At 40.8% G+C, this 18,099-nt stretch overlaps 1 protein-coding gene across 1 annotated transcript; it reads left to right on the forward strand.

Annotated features, from left to right (window-relative positions):
- The first annotated feature begins 4,466 nt into the window (after window positions 1-4,466).
- On the forward strand, window positions 4,467-17,619 carry tmtc4 (transmembrane O-mannosyltransferase targeting cadherins 4). The gene is made up of 18 exons (XM_086267065.1): window positions 4,467-4,886; window positions 4,984-5,185; window positions 5,273-5,388; window positions 7,145-7,361; window positions 11,837-11,924; window positions 12,110-12,210; window positions 12,417-12,509; window positions 12,710-12,871; window positions 13,172-13,374; window positions 13,629-13,803; window positions 14,166-14,297; window positions 14,446-14,525; window positions 14,618-14,725; window positions 14,822-14,963; window positions 15,410-15,524; window positions 16,800-16,912; window positions 17,050-17,119; window positions 17,330-17,619. Exons 2-18 carry the CDS (start codon window positions 5,024-5,026, stop codon window positions 17,476-17,478), a joined length of 2,226 nt encoding a protein of 741 aa, XP_086123191.1. The 5' UTR covers window positions 4,467-4,886; window positions 4,984-5,023; the 3' UTR covers window positions 17,479-17,619.
- Window positions 17,620-18,099: the final 480 nt, after the last annotated feature.

Here is an 18,099-nt window from a genome sequence, read left to right on the forward strand (position 1 = left end):
GGCTCTTAACTTTTATGCTAATACTGTAGCCGGGGCTGTTTCCATTTGATTTTGTGTGATAAATTATATTTTAAATTTTCTGATTCAGATGGATCAGACTGTTGCTCAGATATAGAACATGTCTGACCAGGTATCTGGTACGTGTTGCATACAGATAACTGAAAGTTCTACTTAAGTGCCTGGACTTTGTTACCTCAGCTGTTGAGTTGACTGATATGCAGTCCACGCCCTACGTGGAATTTTGGTTTTGTGCCACACGTTTTACAGTGTGACATGTTTTTCATTTACAGACCGATGACAAATTAAAGGAAAAGCAAGCACCAAGCAAGAACCTTAGATTCCTACTGTGAGGGGAGCCTGAACTACACAACCTAAAAATTAGTCTAAATAAAAACAGATTTTTATAGATCAAACTTGAGCATACTTTCACACACTTTAGGGTACTTACTACCAACTGAAAACATCGTATTCTTTGGTGAGTTACAGCAAATAAATAAGCAAAAGTAAAACTATGTATTATGATTAATTATTATTGTCTGAAGCCAATAAATATTTGATGTTTGAGGTCTACAGGGGAAAAACACATACTGGCTCAAGATGTATTTTTCTACATCAAGAAAAATACATTGCATCTATTGCATCTATTTTTACCATAATAACGCATGCTTTTCTTACATATCTAAACCGTGTCTGTCATTAGTAAACATCTCCTTAATAAACAAGACTTTGGAGACTATCACTGTATGTCACCCACTGTGATCAGAGAGAAGAAAACAGCGCCAACTAACATTAATAGTTAATGATGAAAAACACATGCAGGCTACATTGTTCATCTAAGGACATTGCGTGCTGCTTAGTCAATTTATTTACTTTCACGCCATTTGACCCTGACCTTTCCTCTCTGCTGTGATTCTGTGTCAGACTGCACACAATCAATGTCTGTCCCCTTCTGCGTGATCACAAAAACAGTAGACGCTCCCTGACAGGGACTCCACTGGCAGCCCTGTCTTCTTGCATTTGGGCCACTAGATCATCCATTGGTGGTACTGGGACATCCCCCTCATTATCTCCTCCGCCCCACCATTGCCGTTTCTGAAAGCGATGCTAATAACATGAATTCCAACAGATTGACATGGGTGAAGAGCCAGGAGATGAAATCCATACTTCATGCATTTTGCATGTAGAGGTAATTAGAGGATTTGGAGGGTATTAAATGCTTCTGCCAAAGTATCCAAGTTCCTGATGAGATGGTAAAACAATCATTTTGAAGTTTATAGCATTAAAAATAGATGTTAAAAGAAAAAAGGGAGTAAATAAAGACTCATGCTAGTACTTTAAAGTGATTTTAAATGTTTTAGTTGACGAAGAACATAGATAGATAGATAAGGTCATGTTATGTAAAGCAGTGATTTGCGCCTTCAGTTTTAATGTAACCTTCAAACCTTGAGGTTTAATCCAACTGGTACAACCCATAAAACTGCCTGTGACGGTACCAAGGGCTATGTTCTGAAGCGTAGCCTTAATTATGCACACTTTCTTGCTGAATAAGTGTCTGATTTTCTAACTATCCTTGAGACCCATGTTTAAAGGTCTAAGAATGTGCCCTTGACAATCTTTCTCCCCTCTCATCTCCCAGGGCCCCTGACTCTAGCCATTAGGGAGATCGCCTGCCTTCCCTAAGCAATGACAGGTGAAATGGAGCACAAAATCCCAAAGCTCGCCAAAAGCCCTCTCCACAAACGCAGCACCTCTGATTCTTACATACACTTATCTTCACACGAAAACACAGACGAACCAGTGTTTGCAACACGCATACCTATTATCCTATAAAATAAACAAAACCAAATAAAAGGTGAATAAAAGACCGCACACTCGTGCTTTTCCTACATTTCTTAAAATTGTCACTAGGTGAAACTTAAATATAATATACTGTGTTTTATATTGTGTATAGTAGAACATATAATAAATTGTTACCCATATATAATGTCTGAGGTCAATGTGAACTTGCTAATTCGGGGGGGGGGGGATACATTCTCTATACCCAAAAACATTAAAATCAACCAACCAAAAGATCAGAGTGACACTATTTAAATGCATCACAATTTCCTTGCCTTTCCTTCAATGACCTACGGTATAATGTCACACAACAAAATAATTTCACTATTATAAGGGGAGATGTGCATATGATGCTATTCTTTTAAATGCAAATAAAAAAAAAATACTTGAATATATTCTGTTACACCTTACAATACTTATCTCAAAATGAAATCAAAACACAGGCATAATGCTTTGATTGAAAAACACATCACATGCAGGAATGATTACCCCTTCTTCCTGTTATTGAAGCCACTTCATAATTTGCATGACCAAATCACCCAAAAAACAAATTGCCTTCCTTTTCAGTCATACTGTAACAAACCTCTGGATGGGTTTGCAGTCGAGTGCTTTAACAAAACCACAGTTTAAGGTGATAAACGAGTTACTAAATTACAGAAACATGGCAGATTGTAATTTTTTTGAATGTTTTTTTAACACGCATAACTGAAATGCTGGCAAGACTGTTTTGCACTGGTCTCTGATCTGATGTTTCAGCTGCTCTGCAAAAACAAGGATTGACAATCAATGACTGGATTATTACATTGTGTCAAAGGCTGAACCAGCGGGAGTTGCTAAACTGAGTAAGAATGTCAAAGGAGGAACACAGATACATTCAAAAAAAAAGAAAGCAACAAAAAATAATCATAGTTGAAGAAAAAGACAAATTTAACAGACCTTTTCACAGCAAAAAAAATAAAAAATTGACTTGTCAAAGAAGAAAAGAACATGAATTGCTAATACCATTTAAAACGGTGCTGTTCTGTTCTCAGACATGACACTGCGACAAGAAGCCAGCATCAAAAATTAGATTATTCACATGCTTTTCCTAATATAACGTGTGTGATTGGTAATGTCTTACATAAAACTTAAATTAAACCAGGTCTCTCCAATTACCAGGACAGTGCTTCCTTTTTAAAGGCGAATCCCAGCTAAAGCTCCCTTTGTGTGAACCAGGAAAAGGGTTCGTGTCATCGCAGCATGACACCTGAGCTCGATAGGAAGAGCTGATCATGGATACTTTTATCATAATCCAATTAATGTGAGATGCTTCGCTGTGTGGAGCCAGTCTGTTCTCCTCAAGGCAGTGTTCGAATTAGAAACAAAGATCCAGTCCTGTGGCCAAAATACAATCAGTCTGAACTGTAGGACAGTAAAAGAAGTTTTCTGGCAAGATAGATTGCTAAATGAAAATTGAATATTCTATGTTGAATCAACATTTTTACAGAAGTTACAGCTTACGTAGTGCATCAACATTTAAGTGCCTGAGTGTATCACAGAATCCAAACATATGTAAACAGACCCAAAAATTCTAATTGATGATCAGTAACTTTTCACAACGGTTCTAATGAATGCTATTAATGGAGAAAAGTACAACTGTGGACCTCTCCTCAGGAGATCTTGAGCTGTAAAGTGCTCTTCCTTTAGAGTCACAAACACAACTGTAACTCCATTTTCACCTCAAAAGTATGAAAGCAAAGGGACTGGTACTAATACAGTAAAGCCATTAAAAACAAATTCAAAGCCAAGAAAGACGATACGCAAGGACTGAAATGTTCTGGTATAACTGGACAGAGCCCTTCGATAAATTGGTGACCTGTACAGTGTGTACCCTTTGTCTTTAGCACTATGACAGCTCAAAGAGGCTACAACCAGGACCCTGAACTAGATGAGCGGAAGAAGGTGGATGGATGGATTTGCACTTAGTTGTCAGCACAAAACTGGAAGGCTATTATGACCTCTGTAATCAGCTAAAGAGAAGCCAACAGTGAAATCAGAAAGGTCAACTCCAACTGATCATGGCAGATGGCTACCCCTCGCTGCCTGGTTCTACTGGAACTTTCTTCCTGTTAAAAGGGAGTTTTTCCTTCCCACAGTCACCAGGTGCTTACTTAAAAAGAGGTCATCTGATTATTGGGGGTTTCTCTCTATTATTATAGGTTCTTTACCTTACAATATGAAGTGCTAAGAGGCAGTTGTTGCAGTGATTGAATGAACTGAATTGATTTGAATTGAATAGGACTTTATTCTGTCCTTTCTTTAAGGCTCATTTACATACTTATAAACTGTTGGTAATATAAAATAGAGCATCGTCTTAAAAATAATCTCCAAAGTTACCCAAAGCCATCAGCGTAAAGCTTCAAAATAAAATGGAAGTTATTCCAGGAGGACAGAGCCTTTTGATAACAAACTTTGGCCTACATTCACTGTTGTCCACCTGTTGATATTATTGGAAGAAATGTTTTTATGGCTTTAGAGAGCCTTGTACTGCTACAGCATCAAAGCGCTCTCCTCTGCTCAACCCTGCACACTCGTGTATCATTCATCTAGCAACAAGTATTGGCTGACACTGAACACGTGACTCTGACGCTAAAGAGGAAGTCGTTTACTCTAGCGTGCACATTTGTTTACAGCCTCGAGTACTCTGTCCGTACCTCGGCAGGACTGTTCTGTGCGATTCAAGGGCTTTGCTGATCAGTATAATAGTCAAACTACTGTCCGAGCGCCACTGCAACTGCGCGCCTGTCATTTGTTTAGGAGCAGCAGAGACCTTTTAGCATGTCTCAGACATGCTAGCTGGCGACACACGAAGAAACCTTCCACGTTATACTGTGATGCCCCAGTGACCGCGTCATCATCGTACCTGTACATCGCCGCATTTGCATGCAGGTGGGATTCTCATGTCTCTGAGTGAGTCAACGTGTACTACCCGTTAGCTTTCTGGCAGACAAGCTAACATGGAGGTAACACAAGACACCGTGACCTCTCAGACAATGAACTGAGACGACAAGGTGTGTATGCAGCGTTTGCACTGTGTTTATTACGCAGTTATCAGTTTTTACAACCTGTGATTTGAATTGACTTCCTGCACCCATCTCTTCTCCTCAGGGATAATGAAACTGAATGACCAAAGACCCAGCAGTGCACTATGGCATTGACTGAAGTATACTGGGACCACCACATACCCTTGCCAAAGCTTGCTCCTGTTCAGGCCAAGGTCACCGTTGCCTTGGTGGCACTCCTGTGCTTCATTAACAGTTATGATGGAGACTTTGTATTTGATGATTCTGAAGCAATTGTTAACAACAAGGTGAGTTTTTCATTCATCAGCAGCTTGACTCCAGTTACACACTTACACTGGCAATAACCGTCACTCATTTTGTTTTTGTGGTTGCAGGATTTGCGCCCAGCAACACCTCTGAACAACATCTGGAGCAATGACTTCTGGGGAACCAACCTGAGTAGCAACTCTAGTCACAAATCCTACCGACCTCTCACTGTCCTTACATTCAGGTAAGGAGTCCTACTTAGTGTCTGAGTTTATACACACTTTATACATTCACAGCTAAACTAGTAATCAGATTCAAATCAGTTTAATCCACGACTCAGAATAAACAGGTCCACACTGATTTTTGTTTTGGTTGCGGAGGTGTGTCTCAAAACATCTGTACATGCTCCCTTTGTACATTGTAAATGTGTGCAGATGTGCACTTGTCTTCTTTACAAAAAGCCAAACTTGTTCTCTGTTGAGATTTTTTTTAATACAACTTTTTGGACTTCTAAAATGATTAAAAAAGCACTACACAATAACAGGCACTACTGGACTTGAAATACCTATATGCACTCACTGGCCACTTTACTACCTTGTTAGCACTATTCTGGATCCCCTTTTTCCTTTAGAACTGCCTAAATTCTTCATGGCACAGATTCAACAAGTTGCTGGTAAAATTCCTCAGAGATTCTGGTCCATATTGACATGATTGCATCACACAGTTGCTGCAGATTTGTCAGCTGCTTATCCATGATGTGAATTTCCCTTCCCACCTTGGACCAAGTGATCTGACTGTGGAGGCCTTTTGAGTACAGTTACCTCACTGTCATGTTGAAGAAACCGGTTTGCTGGAAGCAGCCATCACAAGACAGGTGGAGCTGACGGGAGTGGCACCTGGTGTGTGGTATTGCATCTAGTTTCTGCCGTGTGATTTGTTTTATTAGAAATTGCATTAATCAGCAGCTGAACAGTAACTAATAAAGTGGCCAGTGAGTGTATATTAAAGGATTTGAATAGACATGTGACTAAATGTTAACACAGCTGTTGAGAAAGATAAAAGCATAGCACATTCATCATTTTTGCATTTTGCATTGATTCAATAATCTGTTCTATCAATCTAATCATTAGACCACATCGCATGTGCACAGTTGACCTGAAACCTTCAATCCAAAAGAGTTCAGTCAGAATTTAAAAAATATGTGCTTGTAATTTCAGCCACACACATTAGAGCATCATTCTTCGAATACTTACTCCTCTGTTAATTGCCAAAACCTCTACACGGTTCCTGTCAGTAGTTTAACCACAGTAAGGACTTGACTGAAAAAGCGTAACATCATACTGTTTCTGTAGGTTACTTCTTCCTGCAGGAACTTGCACAATATTTTAGGTCAATCAGCACCTGTGTGCATGTTCTGACAGCAGGAAATCTCTCTATAGTTTCTCTTTCAAAGATGTTTTCAGGGTAGAGGAAAGGTACTTGATCCCCTAAAAACTGCAGGGAAGAACTCGACAGCAAACACAACCACTGGAGTCTGGTGGATAACGACAGACTCGAGTAACAGTCTTCTCCAGTCAAACGTTACCAACAGCTGCTTAAAATTATCCACAGGGAAACACCAGAGACGGCATCACCACTGCTATATCAGTCTGATGTTAATATATTCATCACTTGCAGTTTGAAGCTGTTACAAATTGATTACATCACCTTGTGAGGCTAGTTAACCTGCAGTGGAAACGGAAAGGATGATTAGGGGCCATTGCTGTAAACGTTTGTGCCATTTAGGAGTTCTGTTGTGTTTCTACAGTGGGAAGGTGCCTTTCCTCTATTCTCTGCATATAACTGTGCAGTTGATGGTGGTTATTGATGACCCTCACCATGTCCCATTGGCTTCATCGTGTCACATTATGCTTTATAATAGCTTCACCATACTCACACATATACTTTCCTACACCTGCTTTACATTCAGCTCTAGTTTTTCTCTTGTCTCGCTGTTGCAGGCTGAACTACCTCGTAGCGGGAGGCCTTCACCCCGTTGGCTTCCATGTGCTCAACATCATCCTCCATGCTGTCATATCCGCCCTTATGATTGACGTGTTTGCAGTACTTATTGGTGGACTGGCCTACGATGAGAAGGGCAGGATACTGAACCACGCTCCGAAGACCTCTTTGCTTGCTGCCATCTTCTTTGCCGCACACCCAGTTCACACAGAAAGTGTAAGTAGAGTTGAAGTGTTTATTTATATGCATAATATTATAAGTAAAGAGACAATCAAATAGTTCAGTATGCATTAAAATCATCATACACATGAGTGTGTAAAGATTCATATGTATGATTATTGTGTAGTTTGGACTTATTAGTAGTCTCAAAACTGAAAATACAGTTTTGCATTAAAACGCAAACAGTAAAGCTTAAAGAAAAACAATTATAGATATTAGAGATGGCACGATACCACTTTTTTATGTCCGATACCGATACCGATATCATAAATTTGGATATCTGCCGATACCGATATGAATCCGATATAGTGTTTTTTAATCAACAAAACTGTTTTTTAAAATATCTTGCTGCATTTTGCAAGTCTGCAAGTTCATACTCAAGTTTAAAACAACAACTACACTAAAGCTATTCTGTTATACCTGTATACAAAAAAAATATTTCATAGTTCAGCAATACTGATCAATCTAATAAACTTAGACCTACACCATCCTCCCTATTCTGGTATTTTAAAGAGTACTTAGCGTAAATATTAAGCAACCTAACTAATAGGGTTCCAACTCCCAGCAACAACAAAAATAAATAAATAAAAAATAGGGAACCACCCCTCACGCTCCACCTCATGATGCTTAATCAACGTAATCAACCTTAATTTGATGCAGTGTGAAAAAAATGCACAGAAATCAATTATTTTTCAAGAAATATTAAATAGATTCAACATCTTTCTTCAACAAAATTGCAGACTGCACAGATGGTACCTTCCCAAAGGAAAATGTACTATAGCTTACTAGGATATATATATTAGACTTAATAGTCACTATATACAGTAATTGACTTCTATTCATTTTACATCAAATTAAAACTTTGGGTGTCAGATAATTATTTATTAAAAGCTAGACATTTTAAATGAGAATAAGAAAGAAAAGTATGTCTTTTTGCCCCCTTTTCCCAGTTAATGCCCTATCGGCCCCCCTGGCTAAACTTTGCTAGATCCGCCCCTGCACAGTTACCAGCCGTCAGCTACGTAGAAAAAGATCCTGGTGTAGAAAGTAATAATAAATAAATTCTAACAACAGCTTATCAAGCTTAAACGTGCTGCTGTTGTTCAGCCGCTGGTTTGCTCTTTCTGGCGCAAAGTGGACCAAAAACAAACAAGAGAGACGGACTCACAACAGAAAAGCCGATCAGCTGATCATTAGCAGTTTCACGATTGAAGTAGCAGCCGGAGAGCGAGAGGCAGTCGCTCGTTAAGCTTAACGTGGGAATGCTTTACAAACATTCAGAGATGGACTTACACACTTGCTTTACTTCTCTCGGGGATAACTTTGTCGGAGATGAAATGCCAGGTTGCTAGAGAAGCTCCACATGCTATCCAGACCACCGACAGGTCCCGCATGCCACAGCTGCTCTATCACGTGATGCATACTGCTCCGACGTTCTGAGGCGAGTTACGGCGTGTTGCAAGTTTTGTGAGGTGCTTTCGTGATATTTAATGGATCGGATTACATTTTTTATTTTTCTCCGATATCCGATCCAGTAATTTAGGTCAGTATCGGACCGATACCGATATGTAATATCGGATCGGTCCATCTCTAATAGATATATAGATAGGTACTTTATTGATTTCACAACTGGAATTCATGTGTTACAACAGCAAGGTGATGAAAAAAAAACTAGAGTCTAAATAAACATAATTAAAGTGGTACACAGCCATGATGAGCACCTTATTTAGTGAAATAAAAAGGTTATATACAGTGGGGCAAAAAAGTATTTAGTCAGCCACCGATTGTGCAAGTTCCCCCACCTAAAATGATGACAGAGGTCAGTAATTTGCACCAGAGGTACACTTCAACTGTGAGAGACAGAATGTGAAAAAAAAATCCATGAATCCACATGGTAGGATTTGTAAAGAATTTATTCGTAAATTAGGGTGGAAAATAAGTATTTGGTCAACAACAAAAATACAACTCAATACTTTGTAACATAACCTTTGTTGGCAATAACAGAGGTCAAACGTTTACTATAGGTCTTTACCAGGTTTGCACACACAGTAGCTGCTATTTTGGCCCATTCCTCCATGCAGATCTTCTCGAGAGCAGTGATGTTTTGGGGCTGTCGCCGAGCAACACGAACTTTCAACTCCCGCCACAGATTTTCTATGGGGTTGAGGTCTGGAGACTGGCTAGGCCACTCCAGGACTTTCAAATGCTTCTTACGGAGCCACTCCTTTGTTGCCCGGGCGGTGTGTTTTGGATCATTGTCATGTTGGAAGACTCAGCCTCGTTTCATCTTCAAAGTTCTCACTGATGGAAGGAGGTTTTGGCTCAAAATCTCACGATACATGGCCCCATTGATTCTGTCCTTAACACGGATCAGTCGTCCTGTCCCCTTGGCAGAAAAACAGCCCCATAGCATGATGTTTCCACCCCCATGCTTCACAGTAGGTATGGTGTTCTTGGGATGCAACTCAGTATTCTTCTTCCTCCAAATACGACGAGTTGAGTTTATACCAAAAAGTTCTACTTTGGTTTCATCTGACCACATGACATTCTCCCAATCCTCTGCTGTATCATCCATGTGCTCTCTGGCAAACTTCAGACGGGCCTGGACATGCACTGGCTTCAGCAGCGGAACACGTCTGGCACTGCGGGATTTGATTCCCTGCCGTTGTAGTGTGTTACTGATGGTGACCTTTGTTACTTTGGTCCCAGCTCTCTGCAGGTCATTCACCAGGTCCCCCCGTGTGGTTCTGGGATCTTTGCTCACCGTTCTCATGATCATTTTGACCCCACGGGATGAGATCTTGGCGTGGAGCCCCAGATCGAGGGAGATTATCAGTGGTCTTGTATGTCTTCCATTTTCTGATGATTGCTCCCACAGTTGATTTTTTTCACACCAAGCTGCTTGCCTATTGTAGATTCACTCTTCCCAGTCTGGTGCAGGTCTACAATACTTTTCCTGGTGTCCTTCGAAAGCTCTTTGGTCTTGGCCATGGCGGAGTTTGGAGTCTGACTGTTTGAGGCTGTGGACAGGTGTCTTTTATACAGATGATGAGTTCAAACAGGTGCCATTCATACAGGTAACGAGTGGGGGACAGAAAAGCTTCTTACAGAAGACGTTACAGGTCTGTGAGAGCCAGAGATTTTCCTTGTTTGAGGTGACCAAATACTTATTTTCCACCCTGATTTACGAATAAATTCTTTACAAATCCTACCATGTGGATTCATGGATTTTTTTTTCACATTCTGTCTCTCACAGTTGAAGTGTACCTCTGGTGCAAATTACTGACCTCAGTCATCATTTTAAGTGGGGGAACTTGCACAATCGGTGGCTGACTAAATACTTTTTTGCCCCACTGTATGCAACAGTGATTAGAAAAACAAAGACTTGAGATTTTACAAGAGAGTAGTAAAATACCATTCATAAATATCTTTACGCTATAAATCTAAGAAACAGCTGCAAGGAGGTATAATACAGAAACGTGTGATGGTTTAAGGTAGGACATTTTTAGGCTATGTGGTTAGGAGATGATACACTAGTGAATCCTTGATTCTGTTCCTATCCTGAATGACTTTTTACTGCTCTTTCACCAGTATTTTACATTTATTTCTACAGCTAACTTCTAACAGATGACATTTAGCTAGTAGTGTTTGGCCATGGTGTGTTTAGGTATTTCTTTTTATATATTTACAATATTTTCTTTCTTTCTGCATGCTGGCGAATGAGCTGTTAAGTCAGCTCCAGGTTTTTATTTGAACTTGGTTGGGCTGTTACTGTTAGGGACCTGTGCACCTCAATGAGGTAGTTTTGATTTTGAGCTACAAATAAACCTTTCCTAAAAACATGGTTTCAACACGGCGTCAAGACAAGCCAATCCAGAGCCTCCAGTGCTTCCGTGCCAAGAACAAATGCCCCATCTCAGCTGGGAGCGTGGGCCAAGGTGCGTGCGATAGTACGACCTGACTATTAGCCACGTTGGGATGCTTATTGACCTGCCCTCATATGTGTTTTTCTGCTGTAAAGCATGGCTGGAAAGAAGCAATTCCCTGTCCATTTCCCTTTAATCATGCAGGGCAAGGACTGGGTAAGACCTGGGGGGTGGGAGGGAGGCACACTGTCTGCTTGGGCCTGCTGTATGTATCAAAGCAGGCAACCACAGGATGCCAGCCATACTTTATACACACACACACACACACACACACACACACACACACACCATATAGAAACACACACACACAACCGTGCTACACTGGTAATGAGAGTTTCTTCTGACATCTTTTTAATAAGCTTCCTTTTGTACTTGGATGCATTATGCAAAACTAATATATGGTGCATGTGTAATAAAATGAATAATTTCTAAAGAGGTTTACCAGATAATGTTGTTTCTTCAAGTATTTTTTGTAGTTTAATCAGTCCTTCCTGTCTCATGTATCATAGCTTTTTTTTCTCTCGCTTTTCTCTGTTTCTCATCAAGGTCGCTGGCATAGTGGGCCGAGCAGACCTTTTATGCGCCCTCTTCTTCCAGCTGTCTTTCCTCACCTACTGCAAGGCTTTTAACAAAGGTAGGTACCTGACACGAGTATTACTCTTTAGGCACACAGTAATTCTATACTGCACAAAGCGCTTTCCATATGTCACTGGCATCAAAACGTTATCGATCTGCCAGCATTCGATGCATCTGTCTGAACACCTACATTTCAATCCTTTCCTGTCTCTGACCAGCGTGGTCTTGGCTTTGTGTTCTCAGGGAGTGACAGAGATGACAGGTTTTCTCTCCAGTGGGTTGTGGTCAGCCTCTTGCTGTGTGCTGCAGCAATGCTCTGTAAAGAACAAGGCATCACTGTCTTGGTATGAAGTCCTTCTGTAAGGTCATTTTTAGATCTGATGTTTTCATCCTGTCTTGCCATCCCACTGTAATTCTTGCTTACACAAGGAGAAGAAGTCTCACATTTTTTTACATATATGTATATATGAAATGAGCTAATTCGTTTTGTTGCTGACCTATATACATTTAAATGCCATTTCTCCTTCTTTCTCTATGTATTTTCCTTCAGGGTGTGAATGCTGCCTTTGATGTCCTCCTGATCTGTAATGTTAATGTGTATGAACTCAGCCAGAGGCTACTCCTTAGGAAGAAATCATTTGATGTGAGTTAGGTTTGCACACCCTCCCCTGCTTTTCTGTCATAAATTATGCACTGCTTTGTATGATTTATGTCACATTTCATACACTGTCTGTATAAAGTAGTTTGCAATTGAGTACATTAGCGATTAAACGGTGACTGAAAGTAACTAACAAGCTTTATATTTTTAATTGTAAGTGACAAGTGGTAATACTCTTGTGACAGGTAAGTGAGTTGGTGCGAATGGGATTGCTTACGCGACTGGGTCTAATGGGTCTTGGAGGCCTCCTGATGCTTTACGCACGCTGGAGGATCATGGGAACAGGACTGCCAGCGTTCACTGAAGTAGACAACCCGGCTTCTTTTGCAGAAAATATCATCCTCAGGGTAAGAAAGATTAGTTTGTAGAGTTTATTTCACAATATTTATTCATGCATTATAATTACAGACAATTTTATCTTTAAATGATTCTGATTGATCTATGTAATTATGAATTGACTTTATTGAAGCATATATTCCGTTTTTTTCATCATTTCAGTTTAATTCACCGTCTAATATCATGTTTGTCCTGAGTAATTTGCATGGTTTTTAAACACTGTTTACTTCAGAATTTTAAATGCTTTTCCCCTTTTTCTCCGCTGGTTTTGTTGCTGCTCTCTTCCTTTTCTGTTCCGTTTTGATTGGCAGATAGTGAACTATAATTACTACTACTCCCTTAATGCCTGGCTGCTGCTGTGTCCCTGGTGGCTGTGTTTTGATTGGTCCATGGGTTGTGTGCCTCTCATTAAGTCAGCCACTGATTGGAGGATAGTCTGGCTGCTGCTGCTCTGGTGCATCCTGGTAGGCTTGATAAGCCAAGCCTTATGCTCACAGGACAGCCAGAGGAGGAGGTGAGTGAGGAAAGCCATCTCAGATTTGCTGGAATGAAAGATGAAATAAAGTACATGTTGACTTCTAAAGACGTATAGTTGATTGTGACTATAAAAGCATATTCACCGCAGTGTCACCAGTGCACAACGCATACTTTTTGCTTGGTTTAGCACAGACTTGACAATTTTTTTGGGTCCAGTATTCAGATTCTTAAGCTTAAATCTCAGACCACATGTTTTTAGATGCTATGTGTGTGCTCTGTTTTCCTCACTAGGACTTTGACCCTGGGTCTGGTGCTACTGGTGGTCCCTTTTCTGCCTGCGAGCAACATTTTTTTCAGGGTGGGCTTTGTCATTGCTGAGAGAGTTCTCTATCTGTCTTCAGCCGGCTACTGCCTACTGCTGGCATACTCTTTAGGACACTGCTGCTGCCGTTGGTCCAAATACAGGGTACGCCTAAATGATGCCAAAAAGATCACAATAAAGCAAAGGACACCAAACACTGAAGCAGTTTCTAGTAAAGGTTTATTTTCCAAAGTTGTCGGTTTAAACTGTCTTGATTTTAAACTCAAAATCTGTTTTCAAAACCAGCTTTGATAATTCAGTAACTCATGATGCAGGGAAGGTACAGATATGAGAAATGTCTAATGACTTCCCTATAAAGGGACGATGACAGCAGGTGGTGTCCATGTGCTGCAGAAATACATTTTGCAGGTTATTAATTCAGTGTCACACATCATTTGACTTGAAGCTTAATATTGTAATGCTTTATAGCACTTGGCTGTTAAATGGTTCCTCTTCTCTTTTTGCAGAAGTTGCTGTGCGTCATGGTGCTTGCACTGTTGTGTGTGTATGTAGTGCGCTGTGCTCTCCGCAGTCACCAGTGGCGTTCAGAACAAAGCCTCTTCACCAGCGCCCTTTCTGTCTGTCCGCTCAACGCCAAGGTAAAGAAAAATACATAAAAAATCAGTGATTTGCGCTTTCCCGCCTCGCTTCAGTTTGTGCCAGTAAATTATTTTAGTGCACATTTGAAAATGAATTCTAGTCATAGACACGTCCTGATGCTTTAAGTGCTAATGATTGTTCCCTCAGGTGCATTATAATGTGGGTAAGAACCTGGCTGACAGAGGGAACACCACTCCAGCTATTACATATTACAGAGAAGCAGTCAGGTATGTGTCCTTACAAGCAGTTACGACCTACTACATTTCTGACAAAGAAACAGTCATTGACTTGTTTGTTGCATGTTATTTATGGCTTTCAGGCTACACCCTACATACGTCCATGCAATGAACAACCTGGGGAATATCCTGAAGGAGAAAAATGAACTTGTGGAAGCAGAGCAGCTGTTGTCTAAAGCTGTTTCCATTCAGTAATGTTGTTTAACATCAAAGTTTAAACCAACGAGCTCTTTTAACAGATTTAGACTCCCTGTTCATGGCTTTGTGTTCTTTTTAAAACCGTGCAGGCCTGACTTCGCTGCAGCTTGGATGAATCTGGGAATAGTTCAGAACAGCCTGCAGAAGTTTGAGGAGGCAGAGAAGAGTTACTGGAACGCCATCCGCTTCCGGAGAAAATACCCAGACTGCTACTATAACCTGGGACGCTTGGTGAGGTCCCGGGCTCAAACCACGCAATCTGCTTTTGCCCGTTTACCATGTTCACTGTGTAAGATTAAGCTGTTAGCAAAACAAAACAAGGATAAGACAAACTACACCTCTACATGAAGCAGTACTAGCTAAAAAGTGGCGTTTTTAAACTCTGTACGCTGACTGTTCTTCGCCAGATTCACTTAGCTGTTCTTCTTTTGCCATGTTTATATTGGTCAGCCTCAGGGAGGACGCCCCTGACAAAAGCCCCAAATAACTCTAACACGTTGTGAGGCGTCCCAGATGACACACTACACAAGGTCATGTGTAGTGTTGTTTTTATGTGATACATGTTATATGTTTCTCTTCTACAGCTTCAATCCACAATTTAAACTAAATAAAAAAAAAAAATAGAAATTGTCATTGAATTCAAAAAGAGTTTTCTAACACTGTACCTCATATTTCAGTATGCCGACCAGAACAGACACCTGGATGCCCTAAACGCCTGGAGGAATGCAACTGTGCTAAAACCTGACCACAGCCTGGCGTGGAACAACATGGTCATTCTGCTGGACAACACCGGTAGTGGAAAAGTGCACGAGCTCACAAACAGACATGCTTTTAATACAACAGACACTAGACTACATCTATTTTATTGTTTTATGTGATGCGTTTTATTGTGTTTGTTGTTCAAAACCAGTAACTGATAACATTCAGCCTTTTGTGAATTTACATGAAAATGAGTCACTTTACTTAAAAAAAAAGAAAAAAAAAGAAAAAGGAAAAAAAGCCTCTCTTGTGGGTGCACTTTGTTACAGGATTCAGAGCCAAGAAACAAAGTGTTGTTATTTTTGGGAAGGCAGTAAATCTAAATGGCCAACAAGATTAGACCGGAAGAGCAGGAATCAGCAATGCTTGAAATTTATGTATTAAAGCTTTGTGTTCTGAGTTTTGAAGGCAGTCTTCCCTGCCGTGTGGAGAATGCTCTGATTTCCAAACGCTCGAGCCGTTTTGTCAGAAGCTGCTCCCGTGGGGGCGGAGTCTCCCAGGAGGGTACTGGAACTGTCCAATCAGGGCCCAGTATGTTCCTGATCAAACGTGGGCAAGCACAGCCAGAACAGCGCCCCCTCAGAGGTTCCCCCACCGCATTTGTTCCCCAAATCTGACAGAAATAATTCTACCCATCTCCCCAGCTCCACTCCAAACACACAAAAAAGAGAGGAAGAGAAAAGAAGAACAATAGGTGTCATTTTGAAAAAGTGAGGAACTGGGAATATTGTTTTCACTTTGGTCTTGGCCCCTCCTTCTTTGTTTTGATCATTACACAAACAAAAGACGGGATCAGTGTAAATTTAGGCACAGTTGCGCATGTAGTCATGTGTTGGCGAGCTGTCTGAAGGGCATGGGCCATGACTCAGGACATGACTGCCATTGTTTTGCCCTCCGTTTCTCTGTCTGTCTGTCTCTCTCCATTTCTGGCCAGACATCAGACGGATCTTTGACAGAGATCAATAACCCAGTGGGCCTTGTGTTCATCCTTAATTAGGAGACTAAACCAATCCTCCATGTGTGGAGAGAGAAAAACTCTGCTCTAGATACTGCTGACAAATAAAGCACACGCTCAGACTCTCTGTGTTTTAGCCGCATCTTTGAATTTGTGTTTTCAACAGTCTGAAACGCTTTCATGTTGGGCAGCATTTTTAATATAATCCCCATGATTTCAATAGGCTTTGTCGCATAAATGTTAGCTGCCTTGCTGTGTAGATTACACTAACAAATACATAGTATAGATTTGCTGTGTGTATATTTGAATTTTATTTTCTGACATTTTTAGTAATTTTTCGTTCTGTCTGTAAGGTAACTTGGGTCAAGCAGAGCTGATCGGCCGAGAGGCTCTGAGAGTCCTCCCAAACGACCACACCATCATGTTTTCATTGGCTAATGTCCTGGGGAAATTACAAAAATATGAGGTCGGTAAACATTAGTACGCATAGTAGGCATTATAAGGATTTTATCCCTTACAGTACTCTGTCTGCTCTGAAATATGACTGGGACTAGTAAAGACAATTCAGGATGCGCTTTTTTTCCCCCCTTTGTTTTATCTCAGGAGTCAGAGGGCTTCTTTCTTCACGCCCTCCGGATCAACCCAAATGCTGCTAGTTGCCATGGAAATTTAGGTAAGGCGATTTTGGTTGTGTCACATATTTTACAGTGTTGCTAAGAGCTTCCAAGCACTCAGAAGCAACAAATATATATATATATTTATGCTTGCTAGTAAAAGTGTTATTGTGCAGTCTAGCTGTACCGAATGAGCTAAATGAATAGAATTAGAATCAGTGCAGCTTCTCAGCTTAAAGCAGCTTTCGTTCTCTTTTTTTCCCCCTCAGCTGTGTTGTATCATCGCTGGGGGAAGCTGGAGCTGGCAAAGAAACACTACGAGCTTTCTCTAAAGTTGGACCCTGAGGCTCCTGGGACCAGAGACAACTACAACATGCTGCGACGCAAACTGGACCAACTTAAACGCAGCACACCCTGAGGGAACCCACTTTGACTCCTGCCTACTGAAGAACAAATTGTTTCACTTGATATTATTTGAGCTCACACTAATTCTGGCTTTGAAACATTTGGAAATAAAGACCACGATCTGTTAATAAAGCTTCTGTTCTGTTATTTATATAATAAATATAAAAGAGAGAGGGGAAAGGAAAATGTAAAGCAATACAATGTTTTCTTTGCTAGTGTTAAAATGTGCATTGATTTCATCAGATGTGTCCAGGTTAGGACTGTCAGATGCCTGTGCTGTTTTGTTGCCCCATTTGAAGGCCATGTGGACCTGATCCATGTTGAACCCCGTTCTCTTTTCATCTTTGACCCCATGTTGTGTCAGCTGGATAGAGCACCATGCACGTGCAGAGGGTCTGCTGTAACATTTATTTGGCTTGGCCCTTTTTCAGGAGTTCCAAATGTCCCTACGCTCAAACGCTAAAATAGTTTTGACCAAGAGTGCTCGTCTGCATGTGGTCATAGCATCAGTGTTTCTTAATGCCCATCTTTTTAGTTCTGACTGGGATTGCCCTATGAGCTATAACCACCCCCGCCTCACCTCTTTACTGCTCCTGTCACCACTGCAGTTAATGGGGGAAAGGTGTTGGGGTTT

Source organism: Aulonocara sp. 'chitande type north' Nkhata Bay, linkage group LG16 (genome assembly GCF_057382095.1).
Source record: "Aulonocara sp. 'chitande type north' Nkhata Bay isolate Kocher_YH1m ecotype deep benthic linkage group LG16, A_spYH_male_GT1.1, whole genome shotgun sequence".
Lineage (NCBI taxonomy): Eukaryota > Metazoa > Chordata > Actinopteri > Cichliformes > Cichlidae > Aulonocara > Aulonocara sp. 'chitande type north' Nkhata Bay.